General features: G+C 42.6%; 2 protein-coding genes across 2 annotated transcripts; one reads left to right on the top strand and one right to left on the bottom strand.

Moving 5' to 3' along the window:
* Positions 1–219: 219 nt before the first annotated feature.
* tmem109 (transmembrane protein 109) lies at positions 220–2,799 on the top strand (the record flags this gene model as incomplete). The annotated part of the gene is made up of 3 exons (XM_083905617.1): positions 220–429; positions 1,108–1,210; positions 2,423–2,799. The coding sequence occupies 3 exons, from the start codon at positions 220–222 to the stop codon at positions 2,797–2,799; spliced, it is 690 nt and encodes a 229-aa protein (XP_083761743.1).
* A 3,340-nt stretch (positions 2,800–6,139) lies between these two features.
* On the bottom strand, positions 6,140–8,994 carry LOC310940627 (uncharacterized protein). The gene is made up of 8 exons (XM_083905616.1): positions 8,883–8,994; positions 8,544–8,674; positions 8,362–8,445; positions 7,833–7,862; positions 7,655–7,717; positions 7,278–7,445; positions 6,518–6,640; positions 6,140–6,395 (listed from the first exon to the last, which is right to left on the bottom strand). The coding sequence occupies exons 1-8, from the start codon at positions 8,893–8,895 to the stop codon at positions 6,294–6,296; spliced, it is 714 nt and encodes a 237-aa protein (XP_083761742.1). The 5' UTR covers positions 8,896–8,994; the 3' UTR covers positions 6,140–6,293.
* Positions 8,995–13,378: the final 4,384 nt, after the last annotated feature.

Below are 13,378 nucleotides of genomic sequence, written 5' to 3'. Positions count from 1 at the left end.
TTCTGATTTTATTTGGTAGTAAATGTATATGTGACCTTGTTAGCTCTTGGTGGTGTTGCACACTCAGCCCAGCAGGGGGCGCACACTCACACACTTACACACACACTCAGTTGTTCCACATCCTGTTGGAAAAACTTGCTCGCGCTTCCTCCTCCGCTGACTCTTTTTCTTTCTTTCCTCTTTCTCTTACTTTGTTCCTCACAATAATTCCTTCTCACCATGTTTCTTCGCACACGGTCGCGTCTCCTCGTCGGCAGCGTCGCTTTGCTGTTGCCGCTGTTTTGCGCGGTTGTTTCGGCGCAGACCGACACCGAGAGTCGCTCCGGGCTCATCCAGGAGCTGCGGACGGCGCTGGCGGATCTGGCCGGGGAGGGGAGGACCTACCTGGGCAGACTGGCCGGGGAGCAGACGGTGCTGTCGGTACAGAAGGTCAGACATGGAAATACTTATTTAGAATACTTATTACTTATTTTTTAGTTTTATTAAGTATTTATTTTAATGTGAGTGTGTGTGAGACACTGAAGACACATATAGTGTGTTTCTATACATGTATGTGTTTTATGTTTAAAGGTTAAACAAAGGGAAACTATAATTATCACACATTGTACAAAAAAATTTTTTTATGTTAGAATATACAACAGAGACTAGAAAATAACCATATGTTCTTAAAAGTACCACCTTTTTCAGGTATTATTGTTATTCTTATCCATTATCTTTGATATAAATGGATCTAAATAAACATAACAGTGTCTTGTAAGATTTTTGGGCCTGGCCATATTGTTTATGTATGGCACAATATAGAAGAAAAACAAATTTAAACTTGTTTGTTTTACTATTGATGTTTAAACAGTATTTATTCATGTTTGAAGCTACAAGAAAGAGACTGGAAAACTGCCCTTTTTCACGTATTACTACAATTAGTAATTGTATTAGTAGAATTGTGGTAGTGGGTTTGTTGAAAAATGTCAGTTTTTATTTGTTTACACATTTATTGTTGCTGATTTTTGCTTTTTGGCATTTTCATGCATTTCTCGAAAAAAAATTCCACTTTTTTTTCACCATTTACATGTATTTTACAGTAAGTATAATTTTGTCTCTTTCTCTCAGGCGTTCTCTCAGGTTCTCGGTGTCGTTGCGGAGAACGTGGCCAAAGGTCTGAACCTGCTTCTGCAGCACATCGCACGTTTACTAAAAACTGCTGGAATCCAAGGTACAGTCGAGTAAATGCTTCATAATTCTCCTCTTGAATGGTGAGGAGTTGGTGTAGAAAGAGCCATAATTGAACATTTCAAATGTAAAATACACGTTAAATGACCCATGTGCAGCCTTTATTTTTCCGCAAGTGCGACTACTTCCTTTTATGACTATTGTTTTAGACGAGTTGTGGTTGCCACCTGCCATGAAATCAAATAAGAAGATGACATGTGAAACATTTTTTATTAGAAGCGGAAAACGATAATCCCCAAAACTTAGGAGCAGGTTGTGTAGTCGCAGTGTCACACAGACCACAACCACAGCTTTGGTGGAAGAACTGGTTCTCATGTCCTGCAGCGACTTGTTTAATGTCGATGAACTGATGAAGTTCACGTGTATGGAGAACAGGAACCATGAGAACAGGAAACCAGGAAGTGGAAAAGAAAAGAAACAAAAGTTTATTTGTTGTTTGATCTTTAGTCAGACTAAGACAATAATTCGGTTTTCTTACAGCCACAAAATCTAAATAAATCGGCCTGAATGTCATGATGGTCATAAAAGGGTTAATGTCATGTTCATGCGTTAGTCTGACTAAAATCGAGCTAGTCTTAGTCAGACTAAGACAATAATTCGGTTTTCTTACAGCCATAAAATCAAAATAAATCGGCCCGAATATCATGATGGTCATAAAAGGGTTAATGTCAAGTTCACGCGTTAGTCTGACTATAAGCGAGCTAATCTTAGTCAGATTAAGACAATAATTCGGTTTTCTTACAGCCGTAAAATCTAAATAATTCGTACTGAATATCGTGATGGTCATAAAAGGTTTAATGTCATGTTCACATGTTAGTCTGACTAAAATCGAGCTAGTCTTAGTCGGACTAAGACAATAATTTGGTTTTCTTGCAACCACAAAATCAAAATAAATCGGTCCAGAATATCATGATGGTCATAAAATGGTTAATGTCACATTCACATGTTGGTAAAATAGAGCTGGTCTTAGTCAAACTAACATACCTGGACAATGCGATTCATAGTCTGACCATCCTGCGTGTGTACGCTTAGTCGGACTGGAGTCGGGCTCATAGTCGGATGCATAAACTGCGGCGACGTCTTTCTTCGAACAACACGGCAAACACAAGAGAACTTTCTTTAAAAACGTAAAAAAGGTAACATCTTGAGTTGAGTGATTTATTGAAGTAGTCTATCGCGCCTTTTGCCTCCACAGCCGTCGTCCCCGTCAAAGTGACTCCACAGGGACTCACCTTCGTGGCTCAGTGGTTCCTCGTGGCCCTCGTGGCGTACTGGCTTTTCTCGCTGGCCTACCGCTTGGTGGCGTCCACCCTGAGGCGGGCCCTGTGGCTGCTGAAGGTGGGCTTGGCCTTGACCGCCTTCGCGTTCATCCTGAGGGACCACAGCGTGGGGACGGAGGCCATGGCGGTGCGACTGGCCGTCCTGGTCTTCGTCTGCGTGCTGCTGGGCGTCGGGTCGCCGCGGGGAGGAGGAGCCGACGCCGGCACCGAAAAGACGGCCCACCTGGAGGAGCAGGTGAAGGTTCTGGAGAGGCGGCTGAGGGACATGGAGAGGTGGACGAAAGCGGAGTGACGCGCGACGGTAGGACGTGAATCTGTAGGACTGACGGAACTTTGAGACTCTTGAGATTTATTACTGACACAAAGTTTTTGGGAGTGGCCTTAAATATATACGTGGGTCTTTCTACATTTCACTCGAGTGAAAACAAACATTCCAAGATTTGTTTTGTTAATGCGCCACAAGGGGGAGCTGCATCTTCCCTCGTGACTTGAGAGTTTTTGGACTTTGGTGCAGAGAGAAAGAGATTCACAAACGTCAATTGCTTTGCAAGAAACAATGGAAACAGAAATCCATGTTTCTCAAACTGGGGTTCGTGTACCAAAATCAGAAATACTGTATATGTGATCGGAGTACGTAGAAAATGTTGTTTTGTTGTGAGATTATCTTTGCTAGTTTTTCTTGTAGCTCGTCGGCCTTTTCCACCCGAACACTGATGTTTTAAGCTGGGATTTTCGGGGCTTAAACAATTACTCGATTAATTGTCGGTTTGAGTGTTTTTTTAAAAAAGAATTAAAACAAGTTTCTCAGATTTTTCACCTTCTTAAATGTGATTATTTTCTATGATTAACACTAAATGGCGACACACACGAGGTGGCGTCTCCTCTAAATGCAGTTTGCAGGAGTCGGTAGAATCACAGAATCAGAGTGGCTCATCAGGATGTCACTTTATTTATACATGGATGTTTTTAGTGTTCGTTTAGTTGCACGTACACACACTTACAAAAAAAGTCTTACAAATAAAAACGCCACATCATGGAGTCAGTTTCAGTCTAATCTCCCAAAACCTGCAGCGATGAACTACATTTCGTAAATAACGTCCATTACATTTTCACACACATACTCGTACTTCTATCTTTGTGCGGTAGCTTGTTTGACGTCGTCAACCCACACACACCAAAGTCCATAGAGAAAATCTACGTTTTTAGCTCATGGAGAGACACAGGTGCTGCTGGTCCACTGCTGCCTCGTGTGGTGAGATTGTGTCACTTGGTGAAATCCGAACAACGGTTTTCAAATGCCAAATTCACAAAATGACACATTTGAAGTTATTGATGGAGGCACAAGTGGATCAACGACTCCTGTGTGCCGGAATTTTCTCTATGGAGTTTGGTGCGGGGTTTCACAAAGTGACACGAACCTTCATTTCCAGTCAAAAGCAAAGGCTATAGATAAACTTTTAAAAATTTATATTTAATACATTGTAGACTGAAGCTAGCATAGCTTTTTATTAGTCGGGTCCCGTGCTGACTACATATCGTACAAGCACACTTCAAGAACCGTACATTAGCGCCTTCAAAGAAAATCAAACTGCTCCTTATAATGATAGAAGTACACACACTCGCACACAAAATAAAAAAATAAAAAAAATAAAAATTCTAGTGTAATATAAACAATTTGTTGCTCCAGAAAAAACAGGTCTAGGAGAAACTTAAAAAAAAATAAAAAAAGTTTTTATTTTGTTCTTCATGTAAAAACATCTACTCAAAGACAGAGGAGGAAACACAGGCCACCGTCACGGTACAAGCTGCACTGTTGAACGTGATTTCTTCTTTTTTTTTTAGGTGTTCCTATTATTTGGACTACAGAGCTACATTGTCTTGCTTTTTAACCAGAACTTGTGAAAGTGGTGATACGAGTGACGACGCACAGGTATCGAAGGCTGCGGGGTGGATGAGGAGTAGTGATTTGTTTAAGAAAAAAAAGGCATGATGGCACCTTGAAAGGCAGTCAGAAAAGTGTTTCTCCTGGTTTCGCTGTTTTGAGCTCCTTACGACAAACAGAATCAGAGAGAGGGCGTGTGGCTTGGCTGGAGTGATTTCGGTTCGACTCGGACGTACGAAATTCGTAACGTCGACCAAACGGAGCTCAGTTGGCAGGAAAAGCTTTGGCACCACGGAGTCTGTGCTCTGGTCATGCAGGAAGTACTGAACTGACTCGAATCTTTTCAAATGAGCTGATTCTAATGATTCACTTACGCCCCAAAACGACTGCTTTACAAGTCACTCGTTTGTGTCGCGTATAAAACCACGTCCCGGCAGTTTCACGCTGTTGCTAGGACGACCCCGCCCACGCTGAGGAGGTACTACGAAGTCATGGAAAGACAACGTGCCTGGTACCAAACGGAGTAGAGCCGAGTCGTGCTAGAACTGTATAATGGAAAAGCGCTGCTAGTGTGCTAGTCTGGGATGCTTCCAAGTCGGCAGTTAAGGGGACACTTGGCTTCCGACGTGTCCTCAACATTTACGTCCCCCGCGCTTTCCATTTAAATTACAATCCAATAAGTTTCCCCTTAACTGCCGACCTCCACATTTCTCAAGCTCTTAGCCTGTCCCGTTAGCCTGTCCACGATTGTTCCGGCATCCTGGCCACACAACGAAATCTATAAGAAAACAGCCACTTCCTGCCGAAATGATGTCGTTTCGGTTGCGTAAGAACTTGCCTTGACTGTATCAACCTATGTAGAGAGGTATTGGATCCAAACAAAGTGAGGTAGTTTAGAGTTTTGATGCATCTGATATGCCGGAGCACACGTTGAGGGAGAGGCACCGCTGGACTTAGAACTTCCCGCCCCCAACCCCGAAATACCCGGATCTATGTCCGTCAGCCGGACGGTGATTAGTTTAATCTAATATACACCTCAAATTCTAGTTCTGTTATCTGATGTGACTGGTTTGTGTTATCAGTGTGTTCCAAAGACCCCCCCCCCCCCCCCGACCTTTTTAGTTTAGGTTTATGTTAACATATATTTTACGTGACGTGCATACAGTGACATTCATTGACCATGGATCTCGTGGACATTTGTCGTTTTAAATATGGCTGTAAATTAGTCGCCATGTTCAGTTTGGCATCTTTACGAATTGGGTTTCGGTATAGATCGTTTGTGGCAAAAAAAAATTTTTTTTTTTTTTAAAGGATTCTCTGCTGTTTTGTGTAGTTTAACGCAGGGAAGATGGACCTGGGTTATGCGGGGGGGCCCCCTGGTCCCCCCTCACAGACTCATTATTCCACATTTAGCATTAGATAACTTTGTATCTTTCTTTGTTATTGTTATTTATATTTCTGCATTTTAACGTTGACACGTGTCTGTTATCCATCTTTTAAATTACGGCAGATTAACTGCTAAGCTGTATGAGCTAGCCATAACCAGTGTCACAGGAATTTATATATTTTTTTATTCTGTTTTGTTGTTGTTTTTCTGTTGACTTCTGTTTATTTTTTCAGTGTACGGGGAATTCATTAGTATGCAAACACTATAATAAATGGTTGATAAACAAATTCTTGCCTTCATTTCATTACATTAAGGGTTTTTTGTCAACATCAGGGATGTGGTCACACCTTCTATGCCGTTCTTTTTATGGTGTTGTTTGCTTTCACAGGCAAAATGGCCACTGCAGCTCTTTTATACACTATTTTTTTCCAGTGGGACAAAGAGAACTAAGTCCTCCCTGATTTAACGTGAGTCTGTGAGGAAGGACGGGAGGAAGTTGCCTGAAGAGGCGGCGCCCCTACAGGAAGTTGGTGGAGTTGGCCCCTACGTCGAACTTGTAGGCCCCATCCGTGGTGAGTGCGGTGGTGGTGGTGGAGGGAGGAACTGGAGCAGCGTCTCCCTGAGAGAAGGGAAAACAAAAAAAACATGTTGATTTTGTTTTCCTTTCACAGAAGTCGGTACGTGACGGCAGTAATAATTCGACCACCGTCCTTGTCCTGACGCAAGTGTCTCTACGCTTACCTGTGGTGCAGCAGTCAGCAGGGGCTCGGCCGGAGAGGAGGCGCTATTGTTCAAATTGAGATCCTCTTTCACAGGTTCACCGGCTGTTGGAGGAGGAGCGCTGTACATGACTGGAGCGTAGCCCTACACACACAAACACAAACACACAAACACACATTTTTATCATTACAGGCATTTTCATCCAGCGCCTGAGCTGGTTTCTACAACAGTTAAATGACAAGTGTCTCCTCAAATGAATCAAAAAACCTTTTTTACATTCAGATAACTAGTGATAAAACATCTTTCTCTGGCCCCTTTCTGTCCTACATTTTTCCTTTCACCCCAACCTGTCTAGGCAGATGGCTGTTCCCTCCACTGATGCATTTGGACAACAATGTCATAGTGCGCTTGTTTTTGCCGTTGCCTTCTTGTGTTTGGTCTCTTCTAGAACTGCAGCTAACGATTATTTACATAATCGATTAATCCGTCGATTGTTTTAACGAATAATCGTTTGGTCCATAAATGTCAGAAAATGCTAAAAAATGTTCAAAGAAACTAGGAAATATTCACATTTAAGAAGCTGAAATAATCAGAAATATTGTTTTAATCATGAAAAAAAACCGATTAATTGATTATCAAAATAGTTGACGATTAATTTAGTAATCGATTAATAATCTATTTTGGTGTATTTCTTCTCCCCGATGCTAATTGTCCAAAAAAGGGGTCAAAGTTCAAAAAGACAGCATTGCTCTCAGAAAGGTCTTTCAGTTCAGGAACATACCATTGGCGCTCCAGGTCCTGGAGGGTACTGGCCTGGTGGTGGACCGTTCCAGTGTGGGGGCTGGGCCATGCCGGGACCAGCTGTAGGATAGCCAGGACCTGCAGCAGGATAGCCAGGACCCGCGGTAGGATAGGTGGGGTTGGTGGGAGGGTAGATGGGGTTATATCCCTGCAGAGATGGACACGAGTTAACAGGAAATCTGGAGACTTCTACCAAATGGTGGAGGTGGTGTAACTGATCTGTACCGCAGAATAACAACATTTTAGTGCTTAAATAAAGCAATATTTCCAATGTTCCCGTTTGATTTGAGAGTTTTCTACGCCCTCGAACATTTTCATGACTCGTGCGATTTGATGATTGTTGATGAAGGCACTCACTGGAGACGGTGGAGGACCGTTCCATTGTCCAGGGCCAGCAGGCGGAGGATGGACTGCAGGACCCTGAGCAGAGTAACACACACACAAAATACATCACCAATAATTATGCATTTACTGGAATAATCTAAATGCACACGTGTGATATTTATATATATATGTGTCTTATGTAATGTCTTACCATGCCAGGGGTGGGTCCTTGGTTGTAACCCTGAAACAGAGAAGACCAATCTTCAGTTTTGTGAGTAAGCGAGCATCAAGAACAAATCACAACCAGATTCTCTGTGAGACGTTTATATAAACACACAGCGTCTAAACACAGCTGGGTTTTATGTGGTGACTGACGTTTTTTGTGGTTTCACAGTGAACCAGCTTGAGTCACGGACGCTCACTCTCACCTTTCTATCTTAAGGCCGTCTAACTGTGAGATAGCTGTGCGATAAAGCGGCAAATATGTATATTTAAAGGATTGTAGACCCACGCAGGATTAAATGTAACTAGGTGAACTTACCTGTTTTACTCTGTGTCTCTGCAGGCAGGCGTGTTTTGTGTGAGAGCAAGTGTCTGTGTCTGGTTGTGACCACTGGGTGTGATCGAGAGACCCACAGACCCATTTACACTAACCCTGACCAGGTTAGATTCTGTGTAAAGACGTGACTGTGAGGTAAAAACCTCCGCGACAACTAGAAAGTGATGTAAACTTTTCTGACCGCTCCTGGTTGTCCTGGAGCGTTGTACGGAGGAGAAGGTCCGACGGGACCACTGGGTGGAAGATGGATGGCATCTGGTGTCATCTGCAGACATCATTAAAGGTCAGTAAGAGTGTAATTAGTGACATGGTTCAATGGTGAGACTCGTCCGCTCATTCTGGTGTCTGTGAACTATACTGCACCTGATGTGTTGCAGCAGTGGTGGCTTTCTTCTTGAAGATCTTCTTGCGACAGCAGCAGCAGATTCCGGCCGGGATGCCCAGCAGCAAGAGCAGAGCCAAGAGAGGGTTTCCGTCTGTGGTCTCACGGCGGTCTGCAGTGGGAGGGAAAAAAGGACTGAGGTGAGGACCAACGCAGCATCAGAGATTCTCAAAGCCCACTGACGAGAAATCAGGTCAAATATCATACACCCTCACATAGGTTTTTCAGATTACACCCAGATTACTTGTGCAAGATTGGCTTCAATACAATGGCTTGGCTAAGCTTTTCTTAGCACACGACAGCAGAGTAAACCCTCTCACCTGTGAGGTCCATCTTGGTGATAGACACCTCTCTGCCCTTTCTATCTTTCAGGAAGTAGCGTCCCTCATCAGTGGTGTTCACGTCTTTGATCTCAAGCCTCGTGCTGTGGGTCTCCACCCGGTTCCAGTAATCTGGATGGTTTCTGCCCACTGGGGCGCCATCATGCACCTGAAGAAGACAAGACCGGGTACTTGGTAACCTGGTGCTTGATGATTTAGTTCTTCCAGTACAGTACAGGTTTATTAGACAACAATCCTTCGTCTCACCAGTGTCACGTTGGCGCTCTGTCCGGTGAAGATGAGCTCAGCGTCAGCCAGGTCGAGGCCCTCGAGCGGGATGTAGAGACTGTCTCCCGCCACGCACTTTTCAAAGTTGAGTTTGGCTGCAAAAGAGACGAGAAGAGTGAGGCGAGTGAATCAGATCTGGAAGCAGCGCAACTGAGACCACCACGCCCCTGCCATTGGCTCTTCTCTTCAAACCACCACCAAAAACACAGTGAGTCATCAAAGCTTCTCATACTTGTTGGAGGGAGAACAGGCAGAGCTAAAGACACTATATTGTTTTCTCGATATATATATACACGTATATATGTATATGTGTGTGTATATATATATATATATACTTTTATATATGTATGTATGTATATACATGTATATATATATATATATATGTATGTGTATATATATATATATACTTTTATATATGTATGTATGTATATACATGTGTATATATATATGTATGTGTGTATATATATATACTTTTATATATGTATGTATGTATATACATGTGTATATATGTATGTATGTATATACATGTGTATATGTATGTATGTATATACATGTGTATATGTATGTATGTATATACATGTGTATATATATATATGTATATGTGTATATATATGTATATGTGTATATATATATGTATGTATGTATATATATGTATGTATGTATATATATGCATGTATGTATATATATGTATGTATGTATATATATGTATGTATGTATATGTATGTATGTATGTATATATATATATATGTATGTATGTATATATATATATGTATGTATATATAAGACGCGCCTCATGTCCTGTTTGCGTGCCGCGACACAGGAGTCCAGACACCGTTTACCGGTTAGCTGCGTTAGCTCCTTTTAGCGCCGCTAGCGCGCCTGCAGTCGAAACTGGGGCGGTCTGTTTATTAAACGAAAAGAGCAGCGCTGCAAATAACCGGCGTGAATGTGTACTGCGTATGTGTGCCTCTGTTTTTAAAGTTTAGCGTTACTTTACAGACTCATTTTAACAATCCGAAGTCACGTAAACATGACGTCACACGCGTCTTTTTCCACATTTGACAGCACTAATATATATGTACATATATGTGTATATAATATATATTTATATATACACATATATGTATATATGTATATGTATGAGATAAAGCGGCAAAGATATTATTGACTGAAGCTGGTATTGATTTCATATTTAAGATGAGGAGCAGTTTGTGTAAAGGTCTTTGCCTGGAGTCCAATCTTCTGAAGACTCCGGAGACAAAAGGTCGTTTAACTCACTTGTCACAGCCACTTTGATGGTGGACACCTCTTTATTCCAGAAGTCTCTCTGAATGTACGTCCCCTGGTCCTCATAAGTCACCTGAGAGAGACGGATACGTACATTTCTCTCTCCCATAGAGCAAAGATATAATATACACATTTAAGAAGCTGAAAATTGGTATTATTCGGAAAAAAATCCATAAATTAAACTCACTGAATTGAATTTTTATTATCCGACTAATACACAAATAGTCTTCCTGCAGGTTTTGGCTTATATATAGAAAACGTGTCAATTACCAGCTGTCACATGCTGCTGTTAACAAACATCAGCATTTGTCAAGCTTCCTGTCTCTCCAGTAAAACCAGAAGTGCTGCAAAACCTGTTGCCTCACAACTACAAGGTCATCCAATTAAAATGAAGGTTCATCTGAATGAGAGTGAAAAGTCTTTGTTTACCTTCTCGATGTACCATCGTCGATCGGAGCCCGTGCCAGACACGCGACCCTTCCTCGCCCTGTAGATGACATCGGTGTCAAAATGTGAGTCTATTGAAGGAGCTTCACCCGGGGTGTCCTTCAGTGAGTCCTCACCTGCTCATGAATTTGTCCCAGTACATAATGGAGTTGTAGGGATCATCTACTGGGATGAACTCCAGCTTATCAGCGTTCTTGTTCAAGTAGATCTTCAGCTGGCGACCGTGGAATAAACGCTCCTGACCATGCATGCCGTAAGACTCTGCAGGAGGGAGGAGGAGAACATTGAGGAACCCGACCCGTGCTCGGTTGACCTTTTCTTGGCAGAAGTTTCATTTCATTATTCCCTTATTCACCAACAACAAGCAACAAGAGCATTTGCACAATTTACCAGTGTGGAATGCAGTGATTGTACAACACAAGTTGTTACGACTTGCATCGCCGACTCTTGCATCTGACTCAGTGGCGGTGTTGTGTTCATTAGAAAGAATTTGTAATCAATGGTGACTCGTTCTAACTCGCAGCGTTTCCTGGTTGTTTTTGGCGATAAATCAAATCTGTTTAGCACTGGTGTCAGTCTGTCACAACCCTGAACCTTGACCTTTGGAAAGGTTGGGTTTGGTACAGAACGTACATTAGGAACCGTACCAAAATAACTGTACCCAATCGTTCCATTTTTCAGTACACCTTCTCTTAGATTACCAGAGTAAAATGGTACGGGTGGTCAAAGTCAGCTGTTGCAAGGGAGTTGCGCATTAAAAACATGCATGCACCCGCCTGCCAAAATAAAGGTCCTGTTCTTAAGGCTGTCCCAGGGCCCAAACCAAAACCGTACCATGATGGAAACATGGCTATTGATAGTCCTAATTTGGTGGAGCAGAAACGGTGATGATACTCACCCACATGTAGAGCAGCCGCCAGCAGGATCGCAACAGTCCACATCATCTGCAGACAAGATGCGAGAGCGTGTAAATCCACAGTGTCCTCACAGTGTTGGTATAATGTTTACAACCCCCAACCCTAATGGTGCGTTCCATTCGTAGAGAGAACTTGGACTTGAACTCCGACCTGGTACGACTAGTCTCTGCGCGGCTTTTTTGGCTTGTCCATTAGCGACAGTACCCTGTACCTGCTCTGCTTCATCATCAGAGACACGCATTCTGTTCTTATCCGTCTACTCCGACACTGATCTCTTTCACCGAAGGCCGCTGATAAAGTCCCGAGGTTCAAACACTCGCACACGCGACGCTCGCGCGATAAGAGATAACCTGCGTGACGTTTCGCAACACTGACGGCTCCTTCTGATTCCTGCACAGTGGCATCCGAGTCAATCGAGATAACGAGAGCGACGGAGTATATTTGAACACAACGTGAAGTGAGTGGTGTTTGTCTTCTGTGACCTCAACCCGACACTTATCAAAAGTATTGAGCAATTATAGAATTTAGCGGAGGTTGTTTTACAGAGGGATGCAGCAGTACTTTGCTCTTGCCCCCTCACAATGGCTACATTTAAACACCTTTTTTAAAGTTTATGCTATACTGGAAGTTCATTAGTTGCCTTATATTTATAGCAGATTTTGCAAAAATCCATTGTCCATTCTATAATTCATATAAATAGAATGCATCAGTCTAAATTTCGGAGCCAAAGAAAAGTTCTGGAACAAGAGAATCTCAGTAGGTTATTGAACTTTAACTTGACTGTACATGGCGTTCACGTGTTTGCCCTCAGTCCGCGCACCTGTCTGCACTTCAGCTGCTCCTTTTCTATTCTGAGATGGCGCTTAATTTAGCAGAACTGCACTAATAACGTTAAACGAAGGCTCTCTGCAAACTACTCTATAGTATACGAGTGTGCACACATGGAGCAATTCATCAATAAGCCAATTTGTCAGCTGACAGAAAATCGACTTCAAAAATTCAATGGGAAGCGCGTTGATAAATGTTGCCATTAGTTGTAACTGATGTAATACAAGAAACCTCCCAACCTTCGTATTTTTCTGACAGAGCCTGAAAGCATCACCAGCTCCCTGACCAGGAGAGGGAGGAGGAGCAGGAGGAGGAGGTTCACCCTGGTGGTATGTCAGACACACAAAGGGGCCGCATGGCCACTGGTGCATACCTCTGTGTGCGTGCTTGTATTTTGTCATCCTCATGGAGACCAAAATCTGGATCTGGTTAAATCAAGGGCTGAGATGTTTTGAATTGGCAGTGTCCGGCGAGGAATAGCTGCACAAACCTGTTTTGGGTTTATTTTACCTCTTTAACCCTAGAACACTATCGCCCAATAAAAAGTACTTGTTGGAAGCGCTGTGTGAAGACTGGCCGACTAATGCCAACCCCTGCGTCAGGGAACCCCGCAGCAGTATAATCTAATACTGGATACTACTATATACTACTACTACATCAAAATATATCAAAACATGACAGTACATGACAAATTTGAGTAGTGTTCTTTTATTTTATTTTTATTTAGTG

The sequence above is a fragment of the Microchirus variegatus genome, assembly GCF_963457635.1.
Source record: "Microchirus variegatus genome assembly, chromosome: 19".
Classification (NCBI taxonomy): domain Eukaryota; kingdom Metazoa; phylum Chordata; class Actinopteri; order Pleuronectiformes; family Soleidae; genus Microchirus; species Microchirus variegatus.
Note: the sequence above shows the minus strand (reverse complement) of the source record. Positions and strands in the feature narration are given on the sequence as shown.

What these genes read in the sequence shown, in the direction of transcription:
- LOC310940627 (XM_083905616.1), bottom strand. An exon ending in AAGGACCCACCCCTGGCATG is followed by an intron (nt 7,718 to 7,832) that starts GTAAGACATTAC and finishes TACTCTGCTCAG; the next exon opens with GGTCCTGCAGTCCATCCTCC. An exon ending in TGCTGACTGCTGCACCACAG is followed by an intron (nt 6,396 to 6,517) that starts GTAAGCGTAGAG and finishes CCCTTCTCTCAG; the next exon opens with GGAGACGCTGCTCCAGTTCC.